At 36.8% G+C, this 16,478-nt stretch overlaps 1 protein-coding gene across 3 annotated transcripts in view; it reads left to right on the top strand.

The window, feature by feature from the left end:
- The window catches only part of LOC117415096 (transmembrane and coiled-coil domain protein 3-like), a 48,824-nt gene that overhangs the window by 16,868 nt on the left and 15,478 nt on the right, over positions 1 to 16,478 (top strand). The window contains exon 1 of one of the 3 annotated variants that reach the window (XM_034025058.3): positions 1,751 to 1,989. The exons of 1 other annotated variant lie outside the window; for it this stretch is intronic. In XM_034025058.3, coding sequence (XP_033880949.1) covers positions 1,906 to 1,989 — 84 coding nt within the window. In that variant the 5' untranslated portion in view covers positions 1,751 to 1,905. Of the gene's footprint in view, positions 1 to 1,750; positions 1,990 to 16,478 lie in introns of those variants that run through there. One more of the 3 variants, XM_059027270.1, reaches the window with a different exon arrangement.

Below are 16,478 nucleotides of genomic sequence, written 5' to 3'. Positions count from 1 at the left end.
ATGAGTCAATGTGGTAAACCGTACTGTATGGGGCTCTTCCACTAGGTGTCTAGTGTATCAGTTGTCTGGTGTCAGGACCCTGATGCATGTCACATCCTGATCATGAATTATATGAACCAAAAAAAACAATAACACCAAAACATCTGCATATGAACTTGTTATGAACAAAGTAAACCCCATATACCCCTGACAGTATTCCAAGCTGAATGTGTTAGAGTACGAGTTCTAGAGTTTAGTCAAATTTGACAATGCTATGACAATGTTTAAATAATTCATAAGGGCAATCATTCTCTTGGAAACCACTGTGATGTGTAATGCTTCTTCATCAAGAATTTATGAGGAGATATTTTTAGTGTCAAATTCAATAAGCTGTCTCATTAATTCATTAGCAGCTTATGAATTCTTCACAAGCAGTCCATGCTTAATTAATTAAGCATATTCTAAAGCGCAACCATGATGGGCCGCTGTGATACCACAATTTAATGTAAGCCTATAAGAAAATGTAGGCAAGAATTTAACTCTGGAATCTGTGCAATATTGAAGTACAGGTATGTTGATATTAAAACAGAAAGAAGTTGAGGACTGAGTGTGAAACATTATATTATAGAGGAGGGGTTATAAAATGAAAAAAAAAACAGAAAACTGGTGCAATTCTGTTTGTAAAATGTGGGATTAAAGGCAAGCACAATAAGATAGCCTTGAGCACGCCTCATTCAGATATCAGGCATTTATAAATTGTGGCCACTAGTGAGGCCTGGCTTCTTCCCAGGAGGGTTTTTTTTTTATTGACTTAAAGGTGTAGTGACCTGGTTTTTAGTATGTTCTTAAGAATGTGCAAGTTTAAAAGACATGCTTGATTTGTGTATATCCCAAAACATGATTTCATTATGACAAAAAAAGAGCTCCTAACCAGCAACATGTCTGCATGTAGTCCAGTGGTTAAAGAAAAAGGCTTGTAACCAAGAGGTCCCCGGTTCAAATCCCACTTCAGCCACTGACTCGTTGTGTGACCCTGCGCAAGTCACTTAACCTCCTTGTGCTCTGTCTTTTGGGTGAGACATAATTGTAAGTGACTCTGCAGCTAATGCATAGTTCACACACCCTAGTCTCTGTAAGTCGCCTTGGATAAAGGCGTCTGCTAAATAAACAAATAATAATAATTTGTATTTGTACCGTACTCCCAGTAAACTTGTTTACAGTTCAACCTAGCATGACGTCCGTCTCATTATCTGCAAGTACACAGCAAGACACCACAGGTCTAATGAAGGCTTGGGTATTAAAATAATTTAAATAATGATTTATTAAAAAAAAAAAAAAAACTGGGCATTTTTCATGAGAAGCTATACATGCTGCATGGTGCTCCTGTGTTATTTACTGTATATCCTTGCAAGATAAATATATACTGTATGTTGCCAAAATACCTTGATTTGCCTTGGGGACTTTGAAATCAAGCCGATTTTAAAATATGTTCAACAGCTGTACATTCTAACAAAATAATGAATGAACTGAGGGCAGATTGCTTGAATGCCAATGTAAACAATAAACGTGGAAATATTCTTAAAGTCTCTCCCCAGTTTATTTCTACAGCACATACATCGCAACTATATATATATATATATATATATATATATATATATATATATATATATATATATATATATATATATATATAGTTCTTTCAGGGCTGAGTGTGGAAAGAGTTAACTTAAAAGGAGTTGGCAGGCAATGCAAGAGGCGTGGTTTACTGACACATTGCTATGCTCGGCGGCTCTAGACACACCAATAGTAATCGGTAATAATAGTAGTTTCTAGTGGTAACACGTCGGGAACATACAGTGCTCGAGGTATGTACCTGAACTGAGAGCAGAGCAACCTGAATACCATCGCGGACTGGGCAGTGTGATTATGTTGGGCACAGAAACAACAACAACTGCTGTGGATAAAAGTTTATCAGAACCAGAAAAGCACAGCCAGAGTAGGAGCATTATGGTAAATAAACAATTCTGTATTTTTATTCCAGCAAGTATTCCGGAATGTGTGCATGTTGTAAAAACACAGGTTTTGTACAAAATGTATACGTGTTAAATCTTTTTTTTTTATGCAAAAGCGACGGGATAAAGCCTTCTATCACAAAACGGCTACTACGTGTTCCCCCGGCAACTGCTGCATTCGGTGTAGCAATTGTTGAGTGCTGTAGCAATTGTTCTGACTGTTGATTGTAGCTTGTTCTGTGTCACACCTCTCCTGTCAAAGTTTACATGTTTAAGACTAATAACATTCGTGCTTGCCGCAGTACAAAATAGTACCACTGTTGGAAGTTTGAAGTTGTTGGAAAGTGAGTTGCAGTGTGAGGAGATAATCGCGTTTTACATAACATATAGTTCTGCAAATAATTTAACAAGAGCCATTTATTTTCGTGGAAATCGTACTTTTCTGCACATGGCTAGATAACGTTGCTCTTCGGGTAACAGGGTTAATTATCTGCAGCGGACTGTGTAACTCGCTGCAGGGAAGAAATATGTGTACCACAAGTGATTTAATGCAACTTGAAATGAATCCTTTCCCATTTGGTCAACTGACTTTTAAGCTAATATGTTTCGAAAATTCCGCAGCAATTGTTTTTAACTTTCAGAATACATATTCTTTTTACAGGATTGTTTCTGCAAGCACACGTTCAGTACTAAAACCAAAGACCAGACACGAGACAAGCACAACAGAAAATAGATTTACATTATTTTATTTCAACAGCATCAGTAAAAGCAAGATCATCTGGCTTTTACCTCATCCTTATGAGCACCAAACGCTGTCTTGCGTTTTATTAAGCTGGCCTATTTAAAACAGGAGAAAAATAAAACGCAGCCAGTCTCAGTCTTCCAGGTAATCTATGGAGTTACAAGACCAGCACTTACTGAGCTGAATGGATTCTACTGCAAATCTGGAGTCTTTCTTTCGTTATTTCTGTAGGTTTTAAACACTGCTTGGATTTGTTGAGGTACAGTTTTGTAGTTTGATTAACAAACTTTGTAACATATTGCATTGTTTGGTGTTCATTCCAATGCTAAGAACTATGAGGACGTTGAGCTTAGAGGTCAGTAAAATCCTCAAACCCGTATACATTTAACTTATCTGTAAAAATTCACCCCCTGGAGAATTCAGTTTGGTCTGTTACTTGAATATGTTAGTTTTAAAAGCATTGTTTGCAGTGAAGCGTGCTTTATATGGGAATAACATATTACTGCTGTTGTCAGGCACTGAGGACAATGTAGCTGAAGTTATAAAAATGGAATAGAACACAAAAGAGACCAAAAATACATGCACATAAAGTGTACATAACATGAACATTCTGCTTGTTTATAATCACTTTAAGTGTGAAAGCTGAAGCTGAAATACCACTCACTGTCTCCTAAATCAATTACCTTGAAAGTGATCACTAAAACTAGAATGTGTGTGTTTTAAAATGTCTGAAACTAGACCGTGGCAACAAGTATGTATTTATTGGAGTATGGTCAGACTCCTTATTACAAGAACAGCTGATAGTAATTTAAAGTACAGTGTCAATTTACATCAGTAAAATATTGGCATAACAATACTGATCTGTAGATTTTTTTTTTTTTTAATCATTGTTTTTGCAAAACAAATAAACATTAACGAATGTCAATTGAGGTTGGTATAGGTTGAAACAGCTGGGGGGACAAGAGAGGAGTTGTGCTGAGCTGGCAATTGAGCTTCGAACATTAGATCACACTGTGGTGTGCAGTTACTGTATGTGTTTCTACAGGCAGAATCCTATATCTTACAGCTTTTTTTTTTTTTTACTTTGTGATTTTGTTTGTATAGTTTTAATTAGGTAGTTTGGTGGAAACGCATTCAGTAATCATCCTTGAACATATAAAAGGGGATGTTAAGAATATACAGTACAAATCAGATATTCTCAGACATGTGTATCAATATGTAATGAAATACTTTGTATTCAGACAGTTGTTTTTTTTTTTTTTTTATTGATCTTTCCTTGTCGGTTCAAAATCACATAGGCCCTGTGTCAAGCTTCTCTTGCGTTTATTAAAATCAGGTTCTGAAAAAAATACAAACGTAACTTATTGTAAAGAAGTCACAAGACTTCTTGTGTAGTTTCCTGAATCACTGCATGACCTAGCACTGGACCAAAAAAAACATGTTTAGAGAAATGAACATCTGGCTTTCTCATTTCTACATAATAAATATAACCGAGATCTGTGGAAACAAAAATATGCACAGCATACAATATGTAAATTAAAGAGTATGTACAGTAACAGAACTAAGAAAATATATCCCTTTTGAAATATGCAACATAAATATAAATGAAACAAATAAAGATTTGGGTAGCATTTCGTTTTTCAGCTGTGTGATGAATTAGCCCTGTCGGTAGTCCTGTATGGGTGTCAAACCTAAATTTAAAATTGCAAATAATTAGCATTCCAGATTAGTTTCTTGTAAATATATTGTAAATACTTTGGTGTTTTATTCTGTATAAATATAGAAGATAAACAAAAACCTCTATTGTTATAGGTTGATAGTGGAGTTTGGGATGCTGATTTCTCTTGGGAGTAGTTCATTTGGGTGAATAATGTCAAAGGCAGTGGATTTATATAACTGGCATCTGGGCTTGTGAGAGCTCTAGTTTAGTTGGTTCACTTTTTAAACCCATTTATATTTTAATAATGTTTTTTTTGTTCACTGTGAAATCTCCCACGGCAGTTGCTGCAATGCTTGAAGTGATACTGCAGAAAACCAGCTTAAAATCCCTTGCTGACATGTATATGACTAACATTAACAAAGGCTGATATAGGGGGGTGTCCCAGTGCATCTTAGTTCCTCTGGGATGGCATCTTATTACCCCCTATTTTAATGTCTCCAATGTACACAGCTACACTTTGCAAACAAAACCTTTTTGGTCTCAAACATCAACCTGATATATGTGGAAGCCAATCTATCTTAAATCAACACACATTTTTCTACGTGATCTCCTTGGATTTTGCTGCAAATTGCAATATAGATGGATACCACAAGAAATGGAAACCTGCAGATTTACTGTGGTAAACTTTTATGAGGGCATGGAGAGACAGAAATTGAATTAACTGTAAGATTCCCATTAAAACTCAGAGCAGGCCATTTATGTTGTCCTGCATGTAAGAAGCAAAACTGTGCAAAGACCATTTCTGTTTTCCAAAATAGATATTGCATGTCAGTGGTGACATGCAAACAGGCTTAGTAGTTTGGTCTATAGACCCTGTTCACACTTGTGATTTAAGGTGACCCAGGGCCACCTTTTCTCGTATGTGAATGCTCCAAAAAAGAAAAGGCAGGCCAGGGCCGGCCTAGATTTATGCCACCGTTTCGATGTGTCCCAGGGCCTGCAATCCGGGACCAGGGCCGGCCTATACATATATATGAACGCAGAGCAAACTTGGTGCCGCCTTTTCGTATCGCATTACCAATCTGATTATGTAGCTCAGTAGCACGGATCATAGGAATATGATTTTTGTATGTTATTCCAGGTGTAACCGGTTATTGAATAATTAATTAATTGTGTCTTTCCTTAGGAGGGAGCAGTAGTATTAGTTGGTCAGTCGTGAGCTTGTCTTGTGAATGTCAGTCCTTTTATGTACAACCTGCTAGTCATTTGCAATCTGAGTGAAGTATCCATTACGAAAATAAATATTTATACCTGTGAACACTAGCAAGTTGCTGTTTCCTGCGTTGTAAATACCTTGGTGTTCTTACGAAAATAATGTGATTGTGGGTGGAGATAAGCTCGGACCATCACCACGTTACACACCATAACATTAAGTCAAAATAGTCAATAATAAATATGTTTTTTTATTAATATATACTATAACATTGCTACTGTGCTGCAGTGAAAACAAAATATAGCAATAAAAAACATCAGCTACAAATCAAAAATTACTGTATATCCCGGTATCTCTTCCATTCTGAGTGCAGGCTATCGTTCCATAAAAAAATAAAATAAAGCAATTCACCACATTTTAGGCCTGCTTTTCAGTCACATATGCGAACGCGCATAGGTGCCTTAAACCGCAAATGTGAACAGGGTTGCAGACCAAAATCTGAGGCGGCCCTGGGCCAGCACAGTAGTGTGAACGGGGTCTAAGTCCAAGCTCCTTTCGGTTTTATTCGGAGACGAGGTACTTCACAGTCATCAGACCAGCTTATCTGAGCTGAAGGAGGAAGACCGGAGCCAAGCTTCAGGAAATAACAATGGACAAAGTAAGACTATTAAATAATGATTTATTTCAATCATTACTGGTTTCCCTTTCCATTAAATTGTACAACTAGTTCAATATAGATAGAGGTACTAAGAGGAGCTGGGCTTGCTTCTAAAAAATAAAAAGGGAAAGAATTATAAAAACAAGCACAAAAACTTTCAATTCCACATATTGTTGTACTCTAAATGAACTGTATAGAAATAAAATGCTGATGCATGTTTCACAGTATATATATATATATATATATATATATATATATATATATATATATATATATTCTGAATGCATTACCAGTTGCAGCTTTTGACACAGGTATGTTCTGTACAGTATTTATCTTAGGAAATATGATGGAGTAGCTGAGTAACCCTAGAAAATGACTTTAACTCTGCCCTGTCACTGTATTCTCTGAATGTGAAATTTACTGTGACCTTTTACCACCCGGTCTCATAAATCTTACACTTTAGTTATGGTGCCCTACCAAGGCCTTGCAAATGACACCTGCTGTCGAAGTGTGATTTTATTATTGGTGACACTGTTTGAGATAATTGCTTGTCTTTCTTAACATTACATTGCTCCAAATCAAATCGGTGTTGGGAACATGTCATTCTAATAGCTTTTCGCTCCAAGCATCTGTATTTGTCTTAAAAACATATATGAACTAGGTTGCAGTGTGGAAGGTAACAATGTTTTTTTTTTTTTAATTATTTAACATTCACGGTTTGGTTTCATAGTTTGAAGTTGCCTGGTAGTCTTTTACGAGCCACAACTGTAAATATGCTGTGACTGCAATCGCTTTATGAGCCCATAGCTGGCCACACAGCTTAACAATAAAAGAACAGTAGGAAAAATGTTCTAACCACCAGACAGTTTTGAAACAGATTAATACAGTAAATTAAGCTCTCTACAGTACTGACATAAGAGATTTTATTAAAATGTTTTTCTTGTAAAATGTGCTGAGGTTTGTGTCTCATAATTACTTCAGAGTAATTAAAGTTCTATAAAGGCTCATATTGGGATGCATTAGTACCTGTGTGTACACATTTGGTATGTACAACATATGGTAGACTACAAGGTACTATAAGGTACTAAAAGTTTCAAAACAGGACACACCCTTACTTTTGACTCTGCACCAACATGTTTGTTTGGGTCATCTATGTGTGTGGTGTGGTTCCTTCAGCAACTCTAAAGTACTATTGTTTCGATCCACTCTGAGATAAGCTTTGTTTCACTATGAAAGATAGGCATAGGTTTTTTTTATACATGCCAGTTTCCTGGAGTTGGCCAGGAACATCCTGTCTACTAGGGGAGTATTTCATGTACAGTCAGAGTAACCCAGTTATTCCTTATTTAATCCGCAGTACTTTCACAACCAGGAAACTGTTTAGAATCTAAGGAAATTACTCAGGGAGAGCCCACATGCTATATGGAAGCATGACTTGGGATTTTGTTTATTACTATTGTTAGACATATGGGTGCAGGTTTTTGTTATGTTTTGTTTTTCCTTTAACCATTTCCTGGTTTGTTCTAAGCCTAATGCAAGACATTCTGTTCAAGATAAACTCTGTATGTTTGAGGAACATGTAAGTGTAGTTTCTTTTTTTTTTCTTTCTCTGTTGTGTTTGCCTAATCAATTGAATTGAGGATCATGGTTCAGCAAGCCCCACCAGCCTATGGAGAAAAAGTGGTGTTGCCTATAGCAACAGAATATTCTAAAGTGCTAGGATAAAATCCTATAAAGCAAAAGGTTATTTGGAATCTGTAGCTGGTGAGTGCATCTGTGTTGCACACCCCACTTCCCCAGAAATAGTTCTATGTATTTTTGGGACACAGCCGAATGGAACCTGGCACACAAGGGATGGCCTATTATAGCATGTTTGTCACAACAGGGCTATTTCTTATTTGACCATTTAATCATGCTTTGTTCTGCAGTTTAAAGCTAATTGTGTTGATACTTTTCTTGATAAAATGCTTTGGTGTGCTGCATTTCAAAGCAACACGGTCTGAATTTTACGTTCTGAAGCAAGATTGAACATGTTTGATAAAAAAAAGCATGCCGATAGCAAAGTACAAGTGATAATTGCTTTTGATTGGTTGACTGCTGTAAATAATGAATGCTTTTTAAACATTTTATCATGGAAGATATAATAGGAATCCTATTAGCAAACCCCTGGGAATCGAAATAATCTCTTCAAAATCTCATGGGGGGATTTCATATCCCAGATATCACAGCCTGGTACGACAGCTCTCCAGGGTACTGTTCAGGGACACATGGAAACATTTTAAAAGTCTTATCTAATTACAGATTTTTTAATTCCTTTAACCTTTAGACTGCCACACAAATAAAATGTTTGCCATCCTGCTGTGCAAGTGTGAAAATGGCACTTTAACATTGCTCCTTTGTAATCTTTGTCAAATAGTTTTATAAACACACATCTACATGTGTTGTAGGTTTCAGAAAGCGCTGTCAGATCCTCATCGCTTACACATATATAGGGATTTTCATTCGTAGATTAGTTGCAAATAATCCTCAAATGAGTCGTTGCAGTTATCTGTCTTTTAAACGCTGCTCTATTAAAGCTTGTTTGCTCCTGAGATTTCACATGGCCAGATAGAGGCTGTGTTTTAAAGAGACCACAATGAAACGGTCAAGTGGCAGAATATTTTATAAGACAGTATATGTATTGAATATCCATTAAACTGAAAATGACTACAGACTTAGTCCAGTAGACAAACATTGCAGATTGCTGTTTACTTCATAGAAAAGTACAGCAGTCTAGCACCCTTATCATTACGGGCAAGCTCACGCATCCACACATGACGTTTTAAGAGTATTATAAATTACAGACTCTGACCGCATAAAACTTAACAGTATGTAGAAATAGCTGCTTTATTGTAGTAGGCTCCAGTTAAGATTATATGACCTAGTTATATGGAACTTGCAAAGACTTTCTGTGGCTCTTACATTTTGGCTTCAATCCAAGCCAGCTTGAATTTTTATGCCAGTTCCAATAATTCAAAATGTCCTCCGGCCATAATAAGCAAAGCGGAAACATACTGGAGTTTTATGCTTTCTTAAATTAAAGCATTCTGTCTTCTTCATTGCACTCCTATTTTAATTAGTGATCACTGTGTAAACCCATGGTGGATTGTCCGCGACATTGATCTGATCATTACCAGATACAAATGTCTCAACTGAATCCTTCATTTTTACTTTTCTAAATACTGTACAGTACATATACTATCCTTAATAACGATATTGACAGTGCTGGCAATTCAAAGTCTTCCCTCCAGATACAGATACCATCTACTCATGTCAACATGTACAGCCTCGAGCTCTGTCCCTTCGCCTCCTTATTTTCTGCTGAATTTGTTTTTCCATGCCTGTAAACTCAGGTTGCATACTGTTAGTCCCAGGGGTGAGGTGAAAGACCTGTACTGTAGTGCCGGCAGGGTTGACTCAGTCTGAGGAATGCTCTTTACAGTAGTGCACTTGTGCAGTTCGTGTCTTGCCAATGATTTGAGCTCGAGTTAAAATGCTTCTCTTTAATAGTGTTTAGTTAGTAATGATTTGTTACAGAAACATTAGTGTCCACAATGATTGTATACACATTAGTATAAAATACTGTACAGGCATTTAGAGAGATTTGCTCCATTATCTATTTTTACCACTAGTGTGGGCTGTGTAATTATTGGTAGTATTTATTGTACTACAGTCATCAAATACTTTGTACTAGGTCAAGGCCAATTAATACAAAAGAGTAAATCAATACACAGCCTAATGCAGACCAGCTAAACTAAATAGGATAATAGTAGACAGTTACTGGTGAGTTAATGCTCTTTGCTGTGTCACAGTGGATGCTTTGTTTTTCTCACAGGAACTCAGTTACAAGTAAATCTTTATAATGATAAAGTCAACACTGCCCCTATCACAACGGGGTTAAAGATCAGATGGTTGAGGTGTTCTCTCATTTGATCAAGTTTCTCCTGATTGTGTTTGACTTTGTATTGTGTTTTTTTCTTCTTTTAATTACTTGTAACGTAATCTCTTCAGAGATTTACAGCTTTATAGTTTTATGCATACCGGACAAGTAGGGAAAGAAAAAAAAGAGAACTTGTTTAAATGAACTACTGCACAACGCAAACGACGCAAACTACGTATCTTCCTTCTGTAGATAAGCTTTTTTTTATTCCTTCACCGTCCTACGTGCCTTGCACTTAGGCAAAAAAAAAAAATGTCCTTGGACAAATGCCATTTACAAAAAAATACTCCAAAGCGGTTGACGTTCTTGTTTATTGTTCAAATGACAATGATGTTTTAATCAGCCTATCAGTGAGTCTGTACTGGCTTTTCTGTGACCTGTACTGTACAGTAGGGGGTGGGACAAAGTCAGTGCTGTGTTGTTTTGATTTAGGTTGCATTGGAGGTAAAATACCAGAAATGGACGACAAAGCAAAAAAAGAAAAGTATATTTCGGCTGATGTTCGTGTCAAGATATTTCCCAAAGAAACTGTACATACAGTTGAAGGTAATTGTTTTGCACATCTTGTAATCACACATTAAACAAAAGGCTACTACAGAGGCTGCTGAACAGAATGTAAAATAAACAGCTTTCAGAAACCAAACTGTAAAGTCAGCCCAGACAAAAAGTATTCCTGTTATTTGTAGCCAAGTTAAATCAGTACTACAGGTACGATCTAGTACAGCCACCTCGCTTCAAACAACCTGCTGCTTATTTTTCAAATGCAGTTAGAATTTTAGACCCGAATAGGCATGTTTTCTTTGTTTTGACTCTGTACGAATAAAATAATATATTGGATGGGACAAATAACATGACAACGAATGTGCAGCATATATTGCCTTTTATTAAAGAATGCCAGATCCCCTTGGGTAACTGAGTTTTGGAACTGTTTCTAATTGATTTCCACATCTGTATAACTTGGCAAAGCTTTGCCGTACACTTCTAACAATTCAGTGGATGCAGAACATGCAGTCTCAATGTATGGGCAAGTCCACACCAGACAGAGAATGTCGGCAGCAACTGCTGGGGGATGTTGCATGCTTTGCCCATTTATAACTTTGAACTACACACTAAGTTAAGATGAGTAAATTAATTTTATTGGAACATGCAAAAGAAAGTACATCTGTATTTTTGTTATTGTGGACATTGCCATTGAAAGATACACCAGGGGGCGGAGTTGAGACGGCACCGAGTTCTTTTTTTCCCCTGCCACAGTGCAGAAATAAAAATAAATACAATGTCTAGGATTTCAGTAATTTTTCAAGGTATGTGTCTGAGAGGGGTTGATAATGTGCAGAAGTGTCTTTGTGTTTTTTTTTGTAGCGTTTACAAACTGCTAAAAGTATATTTAAGTGACAAAGTCAGATGCAGTGACCTGAGTATAAAGATTTTTTTTTTTTGCTATTTTCTAGCTCATTTAATTGTACTTCATCGAAATTGGCATGTCTATTACTACTTTGGGATTTTTTGCAGGTAATTGGTCACACAGCTTCATAGTTACAGCTGTACATCTGTAACTGTAAAAGCAAGATGGCTACCATCCGATACTTTAAATTCTGTGAGGCAGCGCAGTGAATTAGAATATGTGACAAGGCTCCAGCTGTCCGTATCCATGCAATATAGGGACAGCTGGAACCTTGCTTGACCAATCACATTGCTTGTTTCACATTCCATTGCCAGCCCTGGATTATATATATATATATATATATATATATATATATATATATATATATATATATATATATATATATACAGTGTATATATATACAGTACAGATTTAATTTGAAAAAGGCTGATAATGCCTTATTACACCGAAGCCACTGAAGCGGTACAATATTATCTTTGGACAATCCCCCTGTGACATCAGGCTTTGAAGACACTGTGGACGTCTTTCTTCTAGACTCTATCTTACCCCAGCAGCAGCAGTTAATTACAAAACAAAAAAGTCGATTCAGTAAGATGTGACTGGCTACCAATTACGAACCAGAATTATGCATTTGTATGAGAAGAGTGTTTTTTTCTTCTCCTTTCCATTGTTGGGCGGAATGTATAAATGGAAATGTTTTAGGAAATGTTACATTTTCTGTAACACGGTAAATGTTGATGATTCTGAGCTCTCGCTCACGTCAGGTGAGGTGATTTTTATATAATGTAGTGACATTTTAAATAAACAACTTTAAACCAGTACTGGAGAGCAAGTCATTAATACTAAAGCGAATGGCTCTCGTGTCCTTTGAGAGCACACGATTTGCAGCATCAGCAATATATTGAAAGCTTACTGCATGACGTGCCAAATGTGAGGGTGGTTTTGTGATGACTTATAATAGTGAATAGATGAAGACCCCCGGACCCCCCAGCACCACAACCAACTCCATTTTATACAGACGTTGTCAATAGATGTCAATATATGAGCTCACTGTGCCCCTGTGCTTTCTTCACCTTGGTTTCGATTTACTATTTGCACTGCACAGTAGCATGTAGGACAGATACTGTATGTTACTTCTCGCAGAGCAATGTAACCCACTGCAGATATGGTACCAAATTAAAAACCCAGATAAAGGAGGCTGTGGTCCAGTGGTTAAAGAAAAGGGCTTGTTACCAGGAGATCCCTGGTTGAAATCCCACCTCAGCCACTGACTCATTGTGTGACCCTGAGCAAGTCACTTAACCTCCTTGTGCTCCGTCTTTCGGGTCAGACGTAATTGTAAGTGACTCTGCAGCTGATGCATAGTTCACACACCCTAGTCTCTGTAAGTCGCCTTGGATAAAGGTGTCTGCTAAATAAACAAATAATAATAAATACACAGTAATTCATATAGATCTGTTATGACTGTGATGGACGTACAGTGTAAAACGTGACTCCAGTGGATTGTTGAACAGGCTGATCTGTGTCATTAGATTGTGAATGAGATGTCAGATTATGGTGCTGCTTTAATGCAGTTTGATGTAATCATCTCTTATAATCTGCTTGCTTCAAGTTCTCATTAGTCTGAATAAAAAAGAAAAGGAGTTTAGGAGCCAGTCCTTTTAATACACGGTCCTTCAGAGAAAAAGTACTTGCATGAACAATCCTTTCTGTTCATATTAAAAAATAATAATAAAAAAAACACATGCATTGATAATAATAAGTTATGGTTAACTGGAGGGTATTATTGAAGGAAACAATGAAATATTTGTTTTTAGAATAAATATAATTCCCAGACTTGAGTGTCCTAATGTTGAAGCCGGTGTGCTGTGCATTGCATGTAGAGGAGTAGAGAAGGTTTGAGCAGAGTCCTAGGTGTTAGAAGGACAGTCAGATCTGAGGGTCCTGACCCTGTCAAGTAGAATGACTTGTGCACCGTGCAGTGAAAATCTGATGTGCTTTTTAAGCCAACATTTCTCTATCCAGATGGTCTCTCACGACTGGTTCACGTCTGTTAAATAAAGGATTAAGAAAAATGAATAAATATTGCCTGGGTTTTTACTGGAGCAATCTAAGTAAAGTACCTTGCTCAAGGGTACAGCAGCAGTGTCCCCCACCTGGGATTGAACCCACAACCCTCCGGTCAAGAGTCCAGAGCCCTAACCACTACTCCACATTGCTTCCCTTATGCCTTTCATATAGCAACCTGAAATTCATTATTGGTCTAACAATCAATCCACAGTGAACTTTTCAAGGCGCTGTAAAATGCATTCGAAGATTGTGCCCAGTGACCTGGGTTGAACTTACAACCTTTCAGATGACCAAGAGGATCATTATCAAAGTATTTGTGACTCGCTCCGTACTAGCAAGTACTGTACATCAATAATCCAACAATTTTATTGTTCAAGGAGGTTATTAAGTCCTTGCTTGATAATGTAATCTCGAAAGTATGTATATATCCGTGTTTTGAAAGCATGTTGCCCAGTAGTGTTGCTGACAGGTCAGGACAAGAACTGTGCACTCGTTCTTCTGCACAATGTAGGCTCTGTTATACCTTGGGTGTTTGTATATCAGCAACTCCAGATCACATCCACCATTGGTTTTAGTATTTTCCTTGGCTCTTGTGTGAAACATTCTGTTACATTGCGATCCATTTGTAATCCATCAATCCTTTAAGATAAGTGATTTTATAGGAGTAGTGTTTATATGAGGATTATAGTAATTTATTGTTCTGGAGGTGTTACAGCACATACACACAAAGCACATGTTCAGGAACTACAAGACAAACCTGAATTTTATATTCTCATGTGACCCCCTCTTACTGACTACAAAAAAAAAATCACAAGGACATGGAGTCAGAAGAGGATATAAACCACTACTTTATGGAGTGTCTCAGCTGTAAGGCAATATACTGGTTAACAAAATCATATGGGTAGGTGGACTAAGAAATGATTTAATCAGGCTTTGGGTAGATGTCACCCTACATGTTCCTTCATTTTCCCTTTGTATCAAAATTTTCTTTTCATCATCACTTAGTCCAATTATAAAGTCTCACAATAGATTTATTATGTGTCATTTTAGACATCGCGAATTACTGTATTGTGCTTTCCATAGCTGTTTTATAGATGACAGGTAATTATTATTCTTTCTTTATTTTTTTTGTAACCTTGATAAGGTTTAAAAGTTATGTAATTCAGATTCTAAAGAATGTTGTTGCCTTGGAATTATCCCTTGAAATCCTGATTCATTCTTTAGTATAAGGAAAGCTGTGACATTGGCACTGCACTTAGTACTGGCATTTGATTGCTTTTATATAATATTAACAGTGTTTGGAGCATAAACTGCAGCATTTACCTCTAATGTGAGCTCTTTCCTGAAGGCATACTGTGGTCTATTTTAAGGATCTAAACATTAGTAGATCTAAACACTACTGCAGTTTAAGTCTATATTAATGCAAGTGGGGATTTCGGTCAGGATTTATAGACTCACTTATTGCAATAAAAATGTTAGTGCAGCTGTATTAAGATCTGCCAGTGTTTACATCATTAAAGTAGACCCCACTGTCTGCTCCCTGTAGTTTTGTTTCTGTCTTTATAATGACATGTAGGATATTTAATTTACCAAATCATGCTTCGTGGCGGTTTTCATGTTAATAAGCGACATCAGAACCAGTCAAGATTGTTTTTCTTTTCCTGGCATTCAGGTACTGCTACAGTACAGCACTGAGGAGACCACTAACAGCTTATTGCACTTGATAATGGAACTGCAATAGTAATTCTCAACGTTGTATACTGATGACATGCCTCGACGCGAGAGGTGATCTCTGAACCGGTTTTGCTGGTTTGTTAGATGTATTCCGGAAGAAAAACACAACAAAAATCTATAGAAAGCCCCTCCACACAAAGAAGTCTACCTCAATATTTTTTTGAGCATTCCGTTTATGTGATTTCCTAAAATAAAGGTAACCAGTCATATAGATTTTTTTTCTCATAAAGGCTGCTGAGTAACTGATGAAAGCGATTTACACATAAGTAAACAGAAAATAAATACACTTCTCCAGGAAGCTGTCACATCAAATGGCATTCCTTCATTTACCGTAATAGATATCGAGCTGTGAGCAAGAGAAATACTCTTATCAAGTGTATTTCAATTTTTTGTCTTGGGATTAGTATTGTACAGTGCCTGGAGATGCTTGTTCATACCTTGTTCATTGATCATAATATTAATACCGTAACAGAGCACTCTTGTTCAACTACAAAGACATGTTGAAAAATGTAAAAGTAGGAGTAATTATAATCTATTTGTTATGAAAAGTGTTGTGGAGATGCCATTTATTGCGGTAATGTATGAAGGAATGTTGTTTTGAGTAATATACAGTCCTGAACAAATATTAGGCATGTCATTTTTACAGAAAAAAAATGTTTTCTTTCCATTCAGGACAGCTTCCTTAATGAATTTACTGTATAATGACACTAATTACTATTGGATCCATCCCATTGCCTAAAGGTTGACATTACTTACTATAGAGCTACAATAATCGAAATTGTTACAACTTTCTTGACTAGCTACTGTATGTAACCCTCATATATACCCCGCCTCCCCATCCTCCTTAGGCACGCCATTAAAAGCTGTGGAATCCAGGGACTTATTTTTTGTTAACTTCCAAACTAAAACCATATGGCAAAAAGTTTCAGACTAGACTGGGTAATCTGTCAAAAAATTACTACTGTACTATTAATGTCATAGCATTTTTGCAGATACCGTTGGCACTGTCTATCACACACACAACAT

The sequence above is a fragment of the Acipenser ruthenus genome, chromosome 7 (genome assembly GCF_902713425.1).
Source record: "Acipenser ruthenus chromosome 7, fAciRut3.2 maternal haplotype, whole genome shotgun sequence".
NCBI lineage: Eukaryota > Metazoa > Chordata > Actinopteri > Acipenseriformes > Acipenseridae > Acipenser > Acipenser ruthenus.
This window is presented reverse-complemented; position numbering and strand designations above follow the sequence as displayed.